Here is a 17,720-nt window from a genome sequence, read left to right as displayed (position 1 = left end):
CACAAAATCATGTCCACATTTCTGAACCTAACATGCAAGCACCTCCACCATCTGACCTCCAACCTGTCAGTCTATAAAAGTCACTCTTCTTGGTGGCAAGATTTGAGTTTCAAGCCAGCTTAAGTTAACAAAGGGGAAAAGATAGTGTCTGGCTGTATGGAGAAATAAAGAAGATGGAAACTATGTGGCTGGACCTCCCGGGAGCCCAGCCAAAGCTGAATGACTCAGCCCAGTGGGAAGAACAAGACACGTGGCCTAGTCTCACCTCTGGAGATGGACACTGGGGCATCACCCGGGTCTCAGCAGCTACGTTGCCTGGCCCACTCGTCACAGGGACCCGGGAACGTACCCACCACTGCTGTCATTCAGCTTCCTTTCTCTCCTCTCCGCTGCTTGTTTTCACTTCTGCTCTGCAACCAGCTACCCAGTTCCTGTCTCCACATTCACATCCCCAGGAAAAAAAACCTTGATCGGCTCCGAATGTTGCCCTCATCCCTCTTCAGTCAGAGCCTCTAGGACACCTGGGATTCACTGGCTGCATATCGACAGGCTGTCCTTGTGGGACAAGTTTCACCTCTCATTTCATCAGCAGTGGCCAGGCATGTGGCAGGTCACATGGTGCCACTAGAGTCACCCACATGTAAGAGGTTATGTCAGACTGCTCAGCAGGGGCTGTGGGCATGGCTGGGGTCCAGTTCATGGGTTAAATCTTCTCATCAAATTCTTCCCTCAGTTCTTGTTGGTCTAGCTTTACTTACCTCTAAGCACAATATTTACTCTCTCATCCTTTTATTCAACACTTATGGTATGCCTGCTAGATATCAAAGATACAAATGAATGAGGCATCTTGCTTACTTCTTAGAAGTGAATGGTCTAGGGAGGAAGATGCATAAATAACAACGGGGAAGTTACACTGGGAAGGGTGTCTTCCCTCTGATTGTGGGGAGGAAAGGCTTGAAAGTAGGGACTAGGAGGAGCCTCTGACCACAGCAGGGGGCGGGGCAGGTAAGGTTCAGCAGGGCTGGAATTGAGGGGCCGCAGAGAGCAGTGGAGACAGTCACAGAGGCGGGTGAGACCACATGGGGAAGGGCTTGTCTGTGCTGCTCCTTTTGCTTTTCTGGGTTCCACACATACCTGGCATGCTGTCACTCACAAGCCATTCTCCTCGTGGACTCTGAAGCAGAGTTTTAATGCTTCAGGTTGTAATTTCCTCGATAGGGCTGTTCTGGTAGGATTGCTGCTACCAGTTGGCTAATAACACTCCCATCTCTTGCTCAAGTCTCTTGACCAAGAGCAGAGAATATATATGTATTTCCAAGACTTTTATATAAAGATGGATTTTTTTTTTCCTTTTTATGGTCTCACCTGCAGCTAGGTGTTGAATCAGGGCTGCAGCTGTGACCTATGCTACAGCCACAGCAACGCCAGATCCTTAAACCATGCACAAGGCCAGGGGTGGAACCCACATCCTCACAAAGATGAAGCCACTGAGCCACAATGGGAACTCCTAATGATGGATTTCTTGATTATAGCTGCAAAAATTAATCTCTGTTTTTAGTAAATACCAAACCAGAGAAAAATTGGGTTTTTATTGAGGGGTGAGGTGGGGGAAGCCCTAAATGCTGTAAGATAGAAGCCCCTGGAATACCAGGTATCTTTTCTTAACTGATTCCTAGTGCTATTGTTCTTTGCCTTTTCATAGTTAAGGAGGTGTTTCTCCTGACCTCATAACCAGCTTCTTTTCTTTATACCAAAGCCCCTCTGGCCCCTTGTCTCCCAGCCTTGGGGACCAGCCCACTGTCCTGAGACTAGAAGGGCTCAGGCGTGTTGAGTGAGTTGCTGGAGAGCCAGACCCCTGGCTTTGTGGTGGCCACGTCCTGCCCGCGTGCCTCTCTGGCCAGGAGCTCTCTTCCTATGGCATTTCTTGAGAGGGTCGGTCTCTCATGGGAGGAGCTGTAGATGAGCCTGGGAATGTCAGGGTGAGGGTGGTGACATGAAGAAAGAAAGGCTCTTCTCTCTGTTCTGCTGTCGTGCCAGTGATACTCTGCCTCAGTTTCCCTCAGTCATCCAGGTTGTAGCATGATCCAAACCTTGGATCTACTCTCCCCCAGTTGAAAAGGTGAAAGATGACCTCTCAGAATTCTCTTAAAATCAATCAGACTTTTCTGATATGTTTTAGAGTTTCAAAACCCATCGCTTCTCAGCCTTTTGGCTAAGATTAAGTGTAGAGTTTCAAAACCCAAACATAAGATAAAAAATGAACAAGCGTTTGCTTGTTGGAATAGCCCTTCCATCTCCCTATCACCCACTGTACATCCCACCTCCCTCATAAGACCTTTCCTGCCCCTGCCAGCCCACCTTCATTCCTCTCCTGTTTGAAAATTCCTGCAGTGTTAACTGTACATACTTCTTATTTTGACCTTCAATTATATAGTGCCCTGAGTTCTTTAACCACTGGGTGTGAAAATCTGTTCCTCTAGAGATGGAGACTATCCAGGGGAAATGACTATCTCTTCTTTTGTTTACCCTCCAAATCTCTCCTCACAGCCCTCTGCACAGCGGTGTAGACAGAGTAGGTGTTGAACACACTCCTATTAGAAATGAAATTAACCCACTTAGCCCTGTGATGGATGTTAGCTTCATTCACATCTCTCTCTCTCTCTCTCACACACACACACACACACACACACACACACACTTCCTGGTGGTAAAAGGGACAGATTTACTCTTAAATCTACTGGTTAGATTTATTTAGATCCTGGAAGTGCCAATTCTCCAATGTTTAGAGAGGCTTCTTCAAGCCAGTCCAGTGAAGGGAGAGACCAAGAAACTATGGGCCAGAGACAAACAGGCTCTGTCACTTACAGATTGTGTGAACTTGGAGAAACCCTAGGTCTCTCTAAGCCTCAGCTTTTACAGTCTGTAGTTCAAAGAGACCCACACCACCTCCCTCCACCTGCCTCCTGGGGTTGCTTTAAAGCTCAAAGGAGTCTCAGATGTGACATTAACATACTCTGGAAATTGATGAAATACTGTATTAACATAAGAGAGCCTTACATCCGTGACCATCCTGTGGCTAGTGTTTATTGCTTAGGAGTTCTCGCTGTGAGTACCTTGTCCTGGACACATCCCACCTTGGGACCTTGGGCAGTGCTCACAGCAACCCTGTGATGTAGGTGCTGCTGTGATTCCTGATTCACGGGGGAAGGATCTGAAGCATAGGGGGTTTCAACTGTTTGGCTCTGGGGTAGCTATAGCTGCTCGGAGAAGGAAAGAGGGATGGGGTGAAGGGCCAGGAGAGGAAAAGTAAGCTAGTAACTTACCACCATCGTTTTTGGGGCAGCAAACAAAGGAGAAGGTGAAGCTTCTGATTCAGCTGGCTGATAGCTTTGTGGAAAAAGGCCACATCCATGCCACAGAGATCAGGAAATGGGTGACCACGGTGGACAAGCATTACAGAGACTTCTCCTTGAGGATGGGAAAGTACCGGTACTCCCTGGAGAAAGCCCTAGGAGTCAACACAGAGGTAGGTGTGGGGCGGTCCGTCTGGGACAGCCTCCCTTCTGACGACCTCAGTGCTGCTGCCCATCCCCATGGGAGGGAGCTGGGTTTACAGAGGCCTCTTCCCGAGCTGTTGACCTCCAGAGCCCTTGCTTTGTGTGGTTTTCTCATGGTGGGCTGAGTCTTGCTGAAGCTTGGCCTCCAGCCCCCCCATGCCTTGGTTACATATAGCGAGACTGGCTGGACAGTTGGAGGACCAATGGCTATAGGAGATAACTGTTGACTTTGAGGATTAAACCCGTTATCTTGGCTTCATCAGGACTCTCTTCCACCCAATTACGTTAATCAGCAAATGATTAGAGTCCCCAGCATGTATAATAATGCTCATCCAAGAATAAGGGATGCAATTTGTGTAAAGTCTATTTGACATTTCAACTGAAAAGAGATACTATTTGCCAGGAATCAAAGGAAGATTGACTTTTAATCTCTTCTTTATAATAGGGGTCAGTAACCTATGAATTAAGAGCTAAATACAGGCTGGCATTTAATCTGAGGATTTCTAATTCTTAAATCTTCAAATAGGCCCATGCCCTGAAGCAGAGCAGACCAGAGAATAAAGTCATCAGACCACTAAAATTGGGGGAATTAATGTCTCTGCTAGGCTTTAACCTGTGAGATTTTTTTCCCTAGGAGTTTTCATCCTGTATAAATACCAAACAGTAGTTGAAATAAGCAGGGATGGGCAGTTAGTAAGTTCAGTAATTGTTCTATCATTTAGCTTTCTATTTCTAAGAAAAATTGCTTGTTTAAATAAAAATATCTACTTTTAATGTTTTCCCTTGACCAATGAAAACTTATGTCTTTATTTCTGTTTCACATCTTTTTTAATGGTTAATAATCAATTTTGGATGTGTGTGTGTGGTGTATCTAATCAGGACCAAAGTCCTTAGAGAAATGTGACACTAATTATTAAATGTGTTTATTCATTTTCTTTGTTGTAGATATTAGCCCTGAGCCTATATAACTGAACATTTTATACTTTTCTTATTTGAGAAAAAGATTATCCCATGAAGAAAAGTGCTTGCAGGTGGCGGGCAGTGGGATTGCCCATCTTCTCATCCTTCTCCATTTCACCTTTCTCTGTTTTTCCCCTTCACCACCTCCCCCAGCTCCGGGGAGCTCCTTTCCCCAAGCATCTCTAAGGTGACCCTTGTGATCTCTCTGTGCAGGATAACAAGGACCTAGAGCTGGACATCATCCCAGCAAGCCTTTCAGATCGTGAGGTCAAGCTCCGGGATGCCAACCATGAGGTCAATGAAGAGAAGCGGAAATCAGCCCGGAAGAAAGAGTATGTCTGGGGCGGGGCTTCCACCCCAGCTGGCAGGCTCCCCTGGCTGTGCTTGGTTTTCACTGCCTGCCACCTGGCCCTTTACATGCCTTGATGTATCCCCATGACCACCTACAGAGGTTGGAATGGACAGATGTGACACATCCACCCACATCTCACACTAACACAAAACCACAGGGCATCGGACAGAGGGAACGTGAACCATGTCAGCCTTATAAACTATGTCTTGATCTCTCTACTCCCTTTAGATTGTTGTTACACAGTTCCATGTAGCCAGAGATATGCAAGGGCTTTATGAGGCGTATCCTGAAAGATTCCTTTTGAGTAATGCTGGAAAAAAAAAATTAGTGTATCCTAAGATTAAGAAGCCCACTGTAGCTGAATTTATATACGTGCTGCAGGACCACAGGTCCCTTGGAGCTGAAGAAACTCAGGCTAGTCTGTGAAGCCAGAGCTGGTGTTTCATCTGGGACGTGCATTGCTTTGTGGGCTGCTGTAACAAAGTGTGACCAGCTGGGTGGTTTAAACAACAGAAATGTGTTGTCTCTCAGTCCTGGAGGCCAGAAGTCTGAAATCAAAGTATTGGTGGGGTTGATTCCTTCTGAGGGCTGGGAGGGAAGGTTCTGCTCCAGGCCTTTCTCCCTGCCTTATACAGGGCTGCCTTTGGGTTCACATGGTTTCTTCCCTGAATACATACCTGTGCCCAGATTTCCCTTCTTAAGGACACTCGTCATTTTGGAATGGGGACCCACCCTACTCTAGTGTGACCTCATCTTAGCTAACTGCCTCTTCAGTGACTCTGTGTCTAAAGAAGGTCACATTCTGAGATACTGGGGCTTGATATACAACATATGCATTTGAGGGGAGACACCATTCAACCCAGAACAGGTCAGGAAACGAGAAGATGACATTTGGCCAGGTCTTCCTGTGGGCTATCTCAGACACCGGATAGCCAGAGGATGGCAAAGGTGGGGGTAGAAAGGAAAACAAAGCAGTGTAGAGGGCCGAGGAGCTAAATTATGAAGAAAAACAGGGAAAACTGCAGGAAGCAGATGGAGAAAAGAGGAGAAGGTAGAAGCGTGCCAGAACGCAAGGCAGTAAAATCAAAGACAACTTTTCAGAGCACATGGGATTATGTTCCTTCTGATCTTCCGTCTTTCCTTGTTTACCAAGTACTTACAGTGGACTAGGAACTTTGCTTCCATGATCTTGTTTAATCCTTGTAGCAGCCCTGTGTGATCAGCTGTTTTATTTATAAGTATGGAGTCTGGGGCTTAGAGAAGCAAACCTACCTCTAGTAAACAGCAGCCCAAATTCAATTCCTGTTTGTCAGACTTCAAAGCTCATACACTTTCCACGCTACCAAGAGGGCAAAAAGAGTAAGAGAGCGGCTCGTTAGCTCCTGAAAACAGGGATTTTTTGAATCAGTACTTTAATAGAAAGGCCCTGGCTAGAACAATGTATTGCTTTAAGGAAAATCCCACCAAGATAAAAGTCTCAGACCAGGTGCTACTTACTTTAACCTTTCTCATGAAATTTCCAATAGGGGACACGTAGGAGCTAATCTTCAAAATGTTTATGAACACCTCAGAGATAGGGATTCTCATTATGAAGTACTGTGAAAAATTGACATAGGAAATCCAAGATAAATGTATAAATATATACTTCGTGCTAGATTAGAAATGATTGCATATCATAGGCCAGCTGGGAGGCACCATTTCTAATACAAATTTGGGATAGAAAGAAAATGACACAGGTGCATACAGTGAGGCCACACACCTTAAGTTTACCCCCTCCCGAGTACACTGTGTAGTTTAGAAGTCCCGGGAGGAAAAAATCCCCCCCACCCCCACCCCCGCACCCACCGCAGGCATGTAACCATGTAACACAAACTTCTCTTTATGGGAGACTGAAGAGAGGTCACTTGACATCATCAGTTTGTGCTGTGCTTGAGATCTCACACTTAGCTTCATGAATAGCAGTTCGTGATGTGAAATAGACCCTTTAGAAGCTAGAGGTCATTCAGAGTTCCCTGGTTGTCTAGTGGTTAGGGTTTCGCACTTTCACCACTGCAGCCCAGGTCCAGTCCCCTGGTCTGAGAACTGAGATCCCATATCAAGCTGCTGTATGCTGCAGCCAGGAAAAAAAAAAATCATTCAAAAAGAAGCCAGAGGTCACCACACTATAGCCCTCAGGCCAGATCTGGCCAACCGCCTGTTTTATATAGTCTGTGAGCTGAAAATTATTAATATATATATATATATATATATCCCCACCTGTGGCATGCAGAAGTTCCCAGGCTGGGGATTGAACCCACACCATAGCAGCGATCCAAGCCACAGCAGTGACAGTGCTGGGTCCTTAACCCACTAAGCCACCAGGGAACTCCCTATTTTTTATATTTTTAAATGGTTGAAAACTATCAAAGCAAGAATAATTTGTAAAAAAACAGACAAAATTCTTTTCTGTTCATACATAATTTTATTGGAAAATGGCCATACTTATTTTTGTTTTTACATGTTGTCTGTGGCTCCTTTCACACGCAGCAGCCAAGCTGAGTGGTTGTGACAGAGACTGAATGGCCCACAAGTGTTTACTATCTGGCTCTACAGGAAAAAATTCGCTCATGCCCCAGTCTTGGCAGTGGTGTCTTGGACATCTGTTTGTGGTTTTTAAACCTCATTTAACCTATGGTTCCATGAACCCGTTTGGTGTATATCAGCAATTCTGCTAAACAGGGATCACCATCCTGGAAACTGTAAGAGAAATGTAGGCAGCTAAGTTCATGTCTAGTTGGTGAGAATGAGTGTGTGATGCTGCACACTTGTGCACACATACACGTATCTGAGAGCACACACCTATCAGCATAGAATCACAGCGTGGTAGAAGTGGGGCAGAAAAGGGGGTGAGAATATGGACCTAGCAAGCCCAGGCTTGCTGAAGGGGCACAGAGAGGATGATCAGACTGAGAGGGACTCAAAGGAAAAGATGTATGTCGGTAAAGTTGAAAAATAGGACATTCGAGAATGTCACAATGCTGGTGGTGGAGGGCAGTGAGGTTTGAAAGAAGGGAACGTATCACATGTCTAACCAACTAAAACCCACTTGTTTCCTTCTAGATTCATTATGGCAGAGCTGCTCCAGACAGAGAAGGCATATGTGAGGGACTTACACGAGTGCTTAGAGGTAAGCTTTGCGGTGATCGGTTCTCAGCTGTGTTAGAAAATAACCTCCTTGTGGGAGTTCCCGTCGTGGCTCAGTGGTTAACCAATCCGACTAGGAACCATGAGGTTGGCCTCGCTCAGTGGGTTAAGGTTCCAGCGTTGCTGTGGTGTAGGCCGGGGGCTACAGCTCTGATTAGACCCCTAGCCTGGGAACCTCCATGTGCCATGGGTGTAGCCCTAGAAAAACAAAAAAAAAAAGAAAAAAGAAAAGAAAAGAAAATGACCTCCTTGCCACATGGAGTCCTGGAGAGGAGCCCGCTACTCTCTGTCATCTCCCAGAGCCTGAAACAAACAAACAAACAAAAAACCAACCAGAGGCTGTCTTTCTTCCAGAGTCAGTAATGAGTGCATGGGAGTTGTAAGTGCTCTGGAAAAAGAACTTTTCTCGGACTGGAACTAGACCCAGCCAAAGAAGCATAGGAGACACTTGAATTCAAAATAAAATCCATGACACAGTCAGTGAATTTAAGTCTGAAAATCTGCATCTTCCCCCCTACGCACAGTCAAACTTAAGCACATATAATCAGTGTGTGTAATTTGTGTTCTTGCTAACATCTGGGACGTGAGTTTCCCCAGCAAGGGTTCAAGATAATGGAGCACCCAGGCTGTCTGTCTTTCTGTTCTGCTCATTGGCCAGCTCATGTTTTACACTCTCCACACATTCCCAGTCTGAGCCTCACCCCACAAGTTGGAAAGCCCCCTGCGTTTTGTGTGTGTTCCCTGTAGCAGTGCTTGCCACTGACGGAGCTGTTGCTGTCTTACAGACCTACCTGTGGGAGATGACCAGTGGTGTGGAGGAGATCCCCCCCGGGATCCTTAATAAAGAGCATATCATCTTTGGCAACATCCAGGAGATCTACGATTTCCATAACAAGTAGGTGGGGCACATGTAGGGCCATGAGTACCCAACCGCAGGCCTTCCCAACAAGCTGACCAAAGCTGACCAGGAAATCTCACCTGGTGGGGGACTGCCTGGTAAACTCTCCCAGTCAGCTGTTGTCATCCTTCTTTCTCACTCACCCCTCTTTCTCTACAATAGTCCAAAATCCTAGTGGAGGATGACGTCAGTTGTTCAGTAGGGTCCCTCCTCGGTGTCCTGAGGGACCTAACTGCCAACATCTTCAGACCCAAACAGAATGATAGTCAGGCTTTGAGGAAATAAAAGTAGCTTTTCCTCATTAAAACTGTGGGGCATCCTAGCATTAGAATTCCTCTGAGGGTAACCCTTCTTCCCTGTGGGCCTTAGGTTTCCAATCTCATTAAAGTTTTTTTTCAACCTATATATTTCCTCTATCCCCAACTACCTCATCATCTGTACCCTCAGCCAAAGCTACAATATATAGAGAGACAGACAGATATATGCATATACACATACACATTCAAAATACCTAATGGAATATATTTATTGACAGCTTATAGGGGAGAACATCAAGCAAACTCTGTCTTATTGAGATAAATAGAATCATAGAGCCCTAAAACCTCACAACGTATACTTTCCAGCTCCCAACTTGATTTAAGTATCTTCCACAGCACACTAAGCATGCTCCATCATTAACAGAGGGTCAGCAAGCACCTTGATTGATTACTTATGTAACCAGCTGAGGGGAATAACTCCATTTCCAAAGTATGAACAGAGGGAACCTCAGGACACAAGAAATAATGTTGACATAAAGTCCTAGAGCTCTCTCAGGACCCTGTTGCAGAGAAGGGCCGAGCTGTCTCAGGACCCTGTTATAGGGCACAGTCCAGAGGAACTAAGCTAGTCAAGGGTTTGACCAAGGTAGGTCATCATGCCGGAGATGAAACTGCCAGCTCACAGAGTCTCTGAGGAGGCTGTGTGCACCCTGAGGCAAGACTCTAGAATGGCCCTATGCATAGAGCTTCTGCAGTGATGGAAATGTTCCATGTCTGTGATGTCTAATAATGTATCTAGTGGACCTGTGTGTCTGTCAAACACTTGAAATGTGACTGGTGCTACTGAGAACTGCATTGGTAACATTATTTAAGAAATACAGGTGGCAAGTGCCTACCATACGGGACAGCCCAGCTCTAGAAAAGGAGACCTCAGTCAGTATGGCCCTTTGCTAAGAGCCGACTAAGAGGCAAGTGAGAGTTGATATAAAAGGATCCTGAATTCAAAAGGTCTAAAGATGGGGTGGAGAGTCATTCCTCTCTTGTCAAATCCTGATGACTAATCCCCTGTAATGTATCAAATGGCATGAGTTTAAAGAGAACATAAAATATGTAGCTCCCATGATATGTTAACCTTGTCAGATTATGAAAGCAGTAATCTCTAGGATGAAAATGTCTTCTGACTTTCTGGAGCACTTCAGGAAAGCTCCCAGTCTTTCTTTTTTTTTTTTTTTTTATCACAGATTTTTAGCACTCTCCATATGGTTTGTCTGGAAATCTCCAGACATAGAAATATTCCTTCCTCATGCCTATTTACTTAATAAGATCCCAACAAAGCCATTCTTGACCATTGATCCCAAATTCCATCATATGAGCCCAGCTAAGCGTTATCCCAGAGCATTATCCCATCTCCCCCAGGACACCTGAGAAGACATCAGCCTGGAAAGCAGTAAGTTATGTTACTTTTCTCTTCTGATGTATGATCTCTGGGATTTAGTTGTATTGTTACCAAATTGACAAGGGGTAGAAATCTAGAGATCACTACATGTGCTTCCTGTGAGCCCTGTTTTTGCCAAAACAAGGGGAAAGGCTATTCATTTCAAAATTGACCAATTGTAACAAAATATCTGACATAACCATACCTTATTCTTGTTTCATGGTATCACTCTAGTAAGTCTCAGCAAGTAGTTTAGTAGTCTTTTAAACAGCTGAAAATCTACCTAGTTACAAAATAGAGTTCTAAGAAACCCATAAAGTAAAAACTTCAAGCTAAACCATATGGAATGTTGCATTCTGCCGAGAACCAAATTCAATGATTAAGAATATAGAAAATGTTACCTATTTATAAAATCGTAAAGCAAGAAGGAAATAAAAACCAGCCTCCAAGCAACTGAAAGAGATATTACAGAGATAATGTCCTGTCTTTTCATAGGAACTCCTTTCTATCCTTCCTGAAAGCCACTTTTCCTCTGGCTTTTGCTTTTTAGGGCCGCACCTGCAGCATATGGAGGTTCCCAGGCTAGGGGTCGAATCAGAGCTGTAGCCCCTGGCCTATACCACAGCCACAGCGACTCAGGATCCGAGCCATGTCTGCAACCTACACCACAGCTCATGGCAACACCGGAACCTTAACCCACTGAGCAAAGCCAGGGATCGAACCTGCATCCTTATGGATGCTAGTCCGATTCGTTAACCACTGAACCACAACAGAATCTCCAGCCCCATGGCAACTCAGAAGCATCAAACAAGAATCAAGAACTTGAGTAAGTAGCTTGATACTGGCAGCATACAGTAAAACCTGATAGGAAAGACGAGAGATTAACCTGCCCGCCAAAATTAGGCAGAAGAGTCCCCCCAAATCACTGTGGTCAAAGGCTATTTTGTATTGGTGCAAATGACCCTATGTCCCAATAGAGAGCCCAACACAGCCACTGCATTACAGTTTAATGTAATAATATATTAGGATTAACCCTGAATCATTCATATATTCTGCATGAAGAAGCAAGGAAATCTGTAATGCATTTAGAAAGCTATCCACCCAAAAAACAAAAAAGTGTTTTAAATTATCCACAATTTAAGGTAACATGCAAGAAAATCAAGCCGTAAATTAATTCCCTACAGGATCTGGAGGACTAAGGCTTTATTCTGCTCATAATGTATGATTTCTGCTTATGCCATACAAATTTTGATTAATGTAGAAAGCACAACACCTCTGAAATAACTAATAAGTAGGAGATAAAATGGCAAGTAAGCCAACTTTTAAAAATGCAGGAACCGTGAACCCCATAAGAGACTACGTCTTCCACAGTGTATCCCCTGTGCCTGCACATGTAAACTTTTAGTATTTGTTGGGTGGATGAATGGATGGGTGGGCTTAAAATAGAATTACAATTTGAAGACCTATGGTTAATGCCATTCAAGTCATAATTCAGTCTTTAGCTTATGAAAGTCTCAAGGTATGGAAAACCATTAGGTGTGATTTCCCTCCCCCACCCCATTCACTAGCAGGACCTTCTACACCAGCAAAATAACTGAATGTCCAAATGAAGGAGTTTCCTGGGCATGTCTTAATGGAAGACCAGACATTGGTCCAAAGACCCATTTGCTCTTCAGGAATACTTTTCTGAAATGGTCACTTTTTTAACCTGAAAATATCAAAGGGTTCTTTTTTACCCCAATTGTTTACAACTTTTCAAAGTAACCATTTAACAGAAAAGCAGACTCCTCTGATTTCTGGTGCATCTCTTGGGCATCTGTCTGTACTTCAGAGAGAGAGGGAAGGAAGGAGGTAAGACTGAGAGGCAGAGAGATTGAGAGGCAGGGGCATTGAAACTGACACTCCTGCACCACCAGATGAGCTGAGCCACTGGGAAATTGGTTTCTAGACCAAGGGTGAATATGTTAAATATCTCAGCTCCTTAGTATTGATCCTTTTAAATGGTGTCACTTTGAAAAATGGCAGCCAAGGTTAGTTGTGTGTGTCGCTTTTATCTGGAACCTTTGTCTCTATAGGTATTTTAAATGGAGGCGTTTCCAAGTAGCAACATTTCTACAAAGAAGAACAATTTAATATGTAGAACTTAATACCTACAAGTATTGGTTTTATTACAAACTGGAGGTTTAAGTGGAATGATACTTAGTTTTCTCTACTATCCCCATTTTCTTTTTCTTTTTCTTTTTGTAAATTATTTTTATTTTTTCCGTTTTAACTGGTTTACAGTGTTCTGTCCATTTTCTACTGTACAGCAAAGTGGCCCAGTCACATATACACATATACATTTTTTGAATTTTTATTATTACTTTTTTAATAGTTATTTCCCCAGTACAATTTTTTTTTCTACTGTACAGCATGGTGATCCAGTTACACATACATGTACACATTCTTTTTTCTCACATCATCATGCTCCATCATAAGTGACTAGGCAGAGTTCCCAGTGCTACACAGCAGGATCTCATTGCTCATCCATTCCAAAGGCAGTAGTTTGTATCTATTAACCCCAAGCTCCCCAACCACCCTACTCCCTCCCCCTCCCCCTTGGCAGCTACAAGTCTATTCTGCAAGTCCATGACATATACATTCTTTTTCTCACATTATCCTCCATCATAAGTGACTAGATTTAGTTCCCAGTGCTATACAGCAGGATCTCATTGCTTATCCATTCCAAAGGCACTAGTTATTCTATTAACCCCAGATTCCCAGTCCATCCCACTGCTTCCCCCTCCCCCTTGGCAACCACAAGTCTGTCCCCCAAGTCCATGAGTTTCTTTTCTTTGGAAAGATTCATTTGTGCCATATGTTCGATTCCAGATATAAGTGCTATCCCATTTTCATGCTACATCTCTTTTTCTATGAAACTGAATGTAAAGACCATGAGATTTATCTACTCAAAAACTAGACCCATTTCTATTGCCTTTTGTTAGGCATTCCAGGAGCACTCAGATGGGGTGGTATAGTCCATAAATAGATCCCCCAATGCTAATGGTTTTGTTACTACTGTCTCCCCACTTTGGCCTATAACTTGTAATGTGGGAAAACCACTTATTTTCAGCTTTCCTTATATTAAAATTCCGGCTCTGGTAAGGGTAGCTCTTTAAAATGATCATCAGCTTCAGCTAAATCTGAACTTTACTTTTTCCTTTTGCGTTATTGGAGATCTGGCCATAAGTGAGTCTGGGCAATAGCATTTTTATAAAATCTCTGCTGTCAGGGCTCAGAGGGTCTTCCTGACCATCAAGTACAAATATGTCCATTTACAGATAAGGACACTGAGACTCAGAGGCCGGTGAGTTGCCTGATATGTGACACCCCTGTCCCCAAAGATGAGGCAATTCCGGGGGCAGGGGGGTGTCTCCCACGTCAGTGCTCTCTCCCATGCCCCCATCCCATGGTCCACCAGCTGGCATTGCCACATCTAGATAGTTTGATTCATATCTAACCAGTTTCCATGTGGGTCCTCAAATTTGAAGACTGCTTCAACCCATCTCTTCCATAGGAATGTCATCCAGGTCACACTCCCTTACAGCACTAACCTGAAATAAGTTTTCATCAAAGCTTGGAAAGGGGAGTTGGGGACCAACAGCCAGGGCTGGCCAGCCCTTCTGCATACTCCCTCCTCCAGGCCCAGCCAGAAACTGTTAGATTTGGCCTCAGCCACCCACTGTCCTCCCAGCCTGTGTTCCTGAACCAGAGCTCAGTGGGGCTGAACCAGGAACACCGGCCAGGCCCAGGGCAGCCTAGCAGGGCACCGGTGGCCAGGGCAGCCGGGAGCAGAGGATGGTATGCAGCAGGGGGAGAAAACAAGGTGGGGCCAGAGAAGAGATGGGAGATGCTGGTGAACCACTGAACCAGGCCCACATCTCTGTGGTCTTCCTAGAGCTCCATCCTAGGGTCAGGCCTATGCTGGTTTGGAGATGGAGCTCATACCCAGTGAGGAATCAAACCCAGGCTCTGCCCCTGAGTTCTGGGGATTAGTGAGGTACTGGTGAGAAGACAGAAGTGATCACAAATGCAGTTTAAAGGAGCAAAGAAAATAGCTTCTGCTGGAGGAACAGGAAGCCTCCCCACAGGAGGGGCATTTGAGATGGAATTCAAATAACAGGGGGGATTTGTACAGCCAGAGGCAGCTGCCTTGATGCTGGAGGAAGGTTTGAATACAGGGCCTCACAGGGAGGAGAGGAGTGGAGTCTAGCAGAGAGGCTGAGGGGCAATGGGAGGAGTTGGTGAGTGAGTCTTAATCCTGGGTCAAGCCAGAGCATCACGCTCCTAGTGTCTTGTCACTTGAGACTGAGGCACAGGAAGGGAGAGGTGGTGTAAATGGGAAATGGTGATAGAGGGAGCACAAAGGAAGGAAGGAGAGAGCCAGGGTGAGTGGGAGAAAATACTTGGGTGGAGAAGTGAGAACAGTGAGGTGGGTGGACTTCAAGCGGAAATTGATGGGGAAATGAGGGAGAGAGGAAGGGGGGAGGTGGCAGGTGGAGAGCGAGAGAGAGAGAAAGGAGGTAGTTAAGGATGAGAGGGAGGGAGGGACAGAGATGGATAAACCTCTCTCAATTGCAGGCAGAAGCACCAGCAGAGTGCTTTTTTCAAACATTTTTGATCCTGAACTATAGAATGTTATGTCCTGATATGCCTATGTTTATATATTATATATAATAGGACAATTAAGTTCTCCAGAATAACACCCTCACTATGCATGACGCGTTCTGATATTTTGGATATCTTTTTCAATGCTGCTTTGCACCCACAAAATTGATTTTACAACCCCTTGAGACACAGTGGGTTGATCTGTTAGCTACAAGGTGGGAAGCTGGCTCCACCAAGTGGTGAGAAAAAGGATGTGCAGGCCACAGCCACACCTGGAGGCCCGCACAGGCAGGCTGTGCCTGGCTCCCTCCTCCTCCTCTGCCTCTCCTACACCTTCGCCTTCTCCCCCACGCCCCCCATACACCTGGCTTTAAAGTATGTATGTTCTCTGGAGTGCCTGTCATGGCTCAGCAGTTAACAAATCCCATTAGTATCCATGAGGACTCGGGTTCGATCCTTGGCCTTGCCTAGTGGGATAAGGATCTGGCGTTGCCATTAGCTGTGGTGTAGTTTCAGAATTGGCTTGGATCCTGCTGTGGTTGTGGTGCAGGCTGGCAGCTACAACTCTGATTCGACCCCTACCCTGGGAACCTCCATATGCTGTGGGTGCAGCCCTAAAAAGCAAAAAAAAAAAAAAAAAAAAATTTAAATATGTATATTCTGTGCTTTCTATGCTTTCCCCCATCCATAAAATTCTAGTTCTATTAAACTTCCTTGTTTTATAGAAACTGGAGCTTTACAAAGGTTTGTGACCTGCCCAAACCAATTAGTAACACAGCCAAAGAATCAGGGTCTTTGTAACGCCCTCTTAAGTCACACTGTCAGTTTCCTAATTCTCAAATGCCAAGCAAAGAGCAAGGGGAAGACTGTTGTGATTTTTCTTGGGCCCTAAGCCCGTGCTCTAAGGGATAACTGCAGGCCTTAGTCTCTCATCAGAAGGGCCCTTTAAAAAAAAATTTTAGGTGTGATTTTGCTACTGTTTGTTTTTTCAGTAAGCTGTCGACTTTGGTGCTGGTTATAGATAAAGTGATGGAGTCTAAACATTCCTTTGGATGTGTCAAAGTCATATTCCTTTCAATTGTGCCCTCTAACTGCTAAGCGTTCATGCCCACTTGCTCAACAGCACATCTGTAGCTCTGAATAACATTGACTGTGGGATAGTTTATATTTTTTAATTTTTAAAATTTTTATTATAGTTCATTTTCAATGTTATGCTAATTTCTGCTGTACAGCAGCGTGATCCAGTCATACATAGATATAATTCCCTTTCTTATATTATCTTCTACTTTAACGTTAAACTTCTATCTATGCAGTAGTTTTTGATTCATCTGATCACTCAAGTTAAGCAAAAATTAAGAAAGATCAGCAAAACGTGTTCTTGACAGGTAGCAGTGCAGCAAGGTGAACTGCAGCGAGATTGAAGGCTGAGGGGGGCATACACTGAGTAGGGGTCCAGGCCTTCGCACCTTTTCCTGGTATCTCTAAACCAGGCCGAAGTTTCTGCTGTGAAACGAAGGAGCAGAGTGAGTGTCATGGATCAGCCCAGGTGATCAGACTGCTGATTGAACACTTGTGTGAACAATCTGGCACCTTCCCTGGAGTACATACCCCTCTCCATTAGTTTAACAGCTGCTCAGTACGCTAACCAGCTGTCCTGGCCCTGCAGTCCAGAGCCTCTTCCGCGCTAACCTCTGAGTCCATCTGGTCACTAATGAACCCCTTAGAAACGATCTCTAGCTCCAGTTGTGTGGAAGCGTCGGTAAGGGGCTGTGTCCTGGATTGCCGGCAGATGGTCAGCCTGCTACCTTTCTCCCCAGCCTGACTCCAGCTGTGTTTATGTCTCCTCCTCATTGTTCTTCTTTCCACCCTTTGAAGCCCCTGCTTCATTTGCCTTCTCACCAACAAGTGTGCAGACACAAGAGCACGAACACACAAGGTCATCTCGTGTATTTCCTTTTAAAGGCAAGCTGCACCCGGAGTTCCCTTCGTGGCTCAGTGGTTAACGAATCCGACTGGGAACCTTAGGGTTGCAGGTTTGATCCCTGGCCTCACTCAGTGGGTTAAGGATCCTGCGTTGCTGTGGCTGTGGCATAGGCGGGCAGCTACAGCTCTAATTAGACCCCTAGCCTGGAAACCTCCATATGTCACGGGTTCGGTCCTAGAAAAGACTAAAAAAAAAAAAAAAAAAAAAAAGGGCAAGCTGCACCCTTGATGTGAAGGTCTCTCTGCTGGGCTACACTGTGAGTGTCTCAATGACTAGACACATTTCCCCAGAAGCAGTAAAGACTAAAGACCAGATTTACCTTTAGTGAAAATAACAGAATCAAAATGTCACAGAGTGCCTTTGGAATGGCACTATTTCCACAGTCCTTAGTAACAAAGCTCACAGAGCTTTTCTATCAATAAATCGCAGGCTTCTACCCAAAGCCAG

General features: G+C 44.9%; 1 protein-coding gene across 37 annotated transcripts in view; it reads left to right on the top strand.

Moving 5' to 3' along the window:
• KALRN (kalirin RhoGEF kinase) overlaps nt 1-17,720 on the top strand; it is a 695,174-nt gene that overhangs the window by 417,896 nt on the left and 259,558 nt on the right. For all 37 annotated transcript variants that reach the window (XM_084990933.1, XM_084990932.1, XM_084990931.1 and 34 more), the window contains 4 exons: nt 3,344-3,526; nt 4,731-4,849; nt 7,969-8,035; nt 8,838-8,947. In XM_084990933.1, the coding sequence (XP_084847059.1) occupies nt 3,344-3,526; nt 4,731-4,849; nt 7,969-8,035; nt 8,838-8,947 (479 nt within the window). The remainder of the gene's footprint in view (nt 1-3,343; nt 3,527-4,730; nt 4,850-7,968; nt 8,036-8,837; nt 8,948-17,720) is intronic.

The sequence above is a fragment of the Sus scrofa genome, chromosome 13, assembly GCF_054392235.1.
Source record: "Sus scrofa isolate SSC_HxYL_T2T_F1_AM1 chromosome 13, Sscrofa_HxYL_maternal_Yorkshire_Landrace_v2.0, whole genome shotgun sequence".
Taxonomy (NCBI): Eukaryota; Metazoa; Chordata; class Mammalia; order Artiodactyla; family Suidae; genus Sus; species Sus scrofa.
This window is presented reverse-complemented; position numbering and strand designations above follow the sequence as displayed.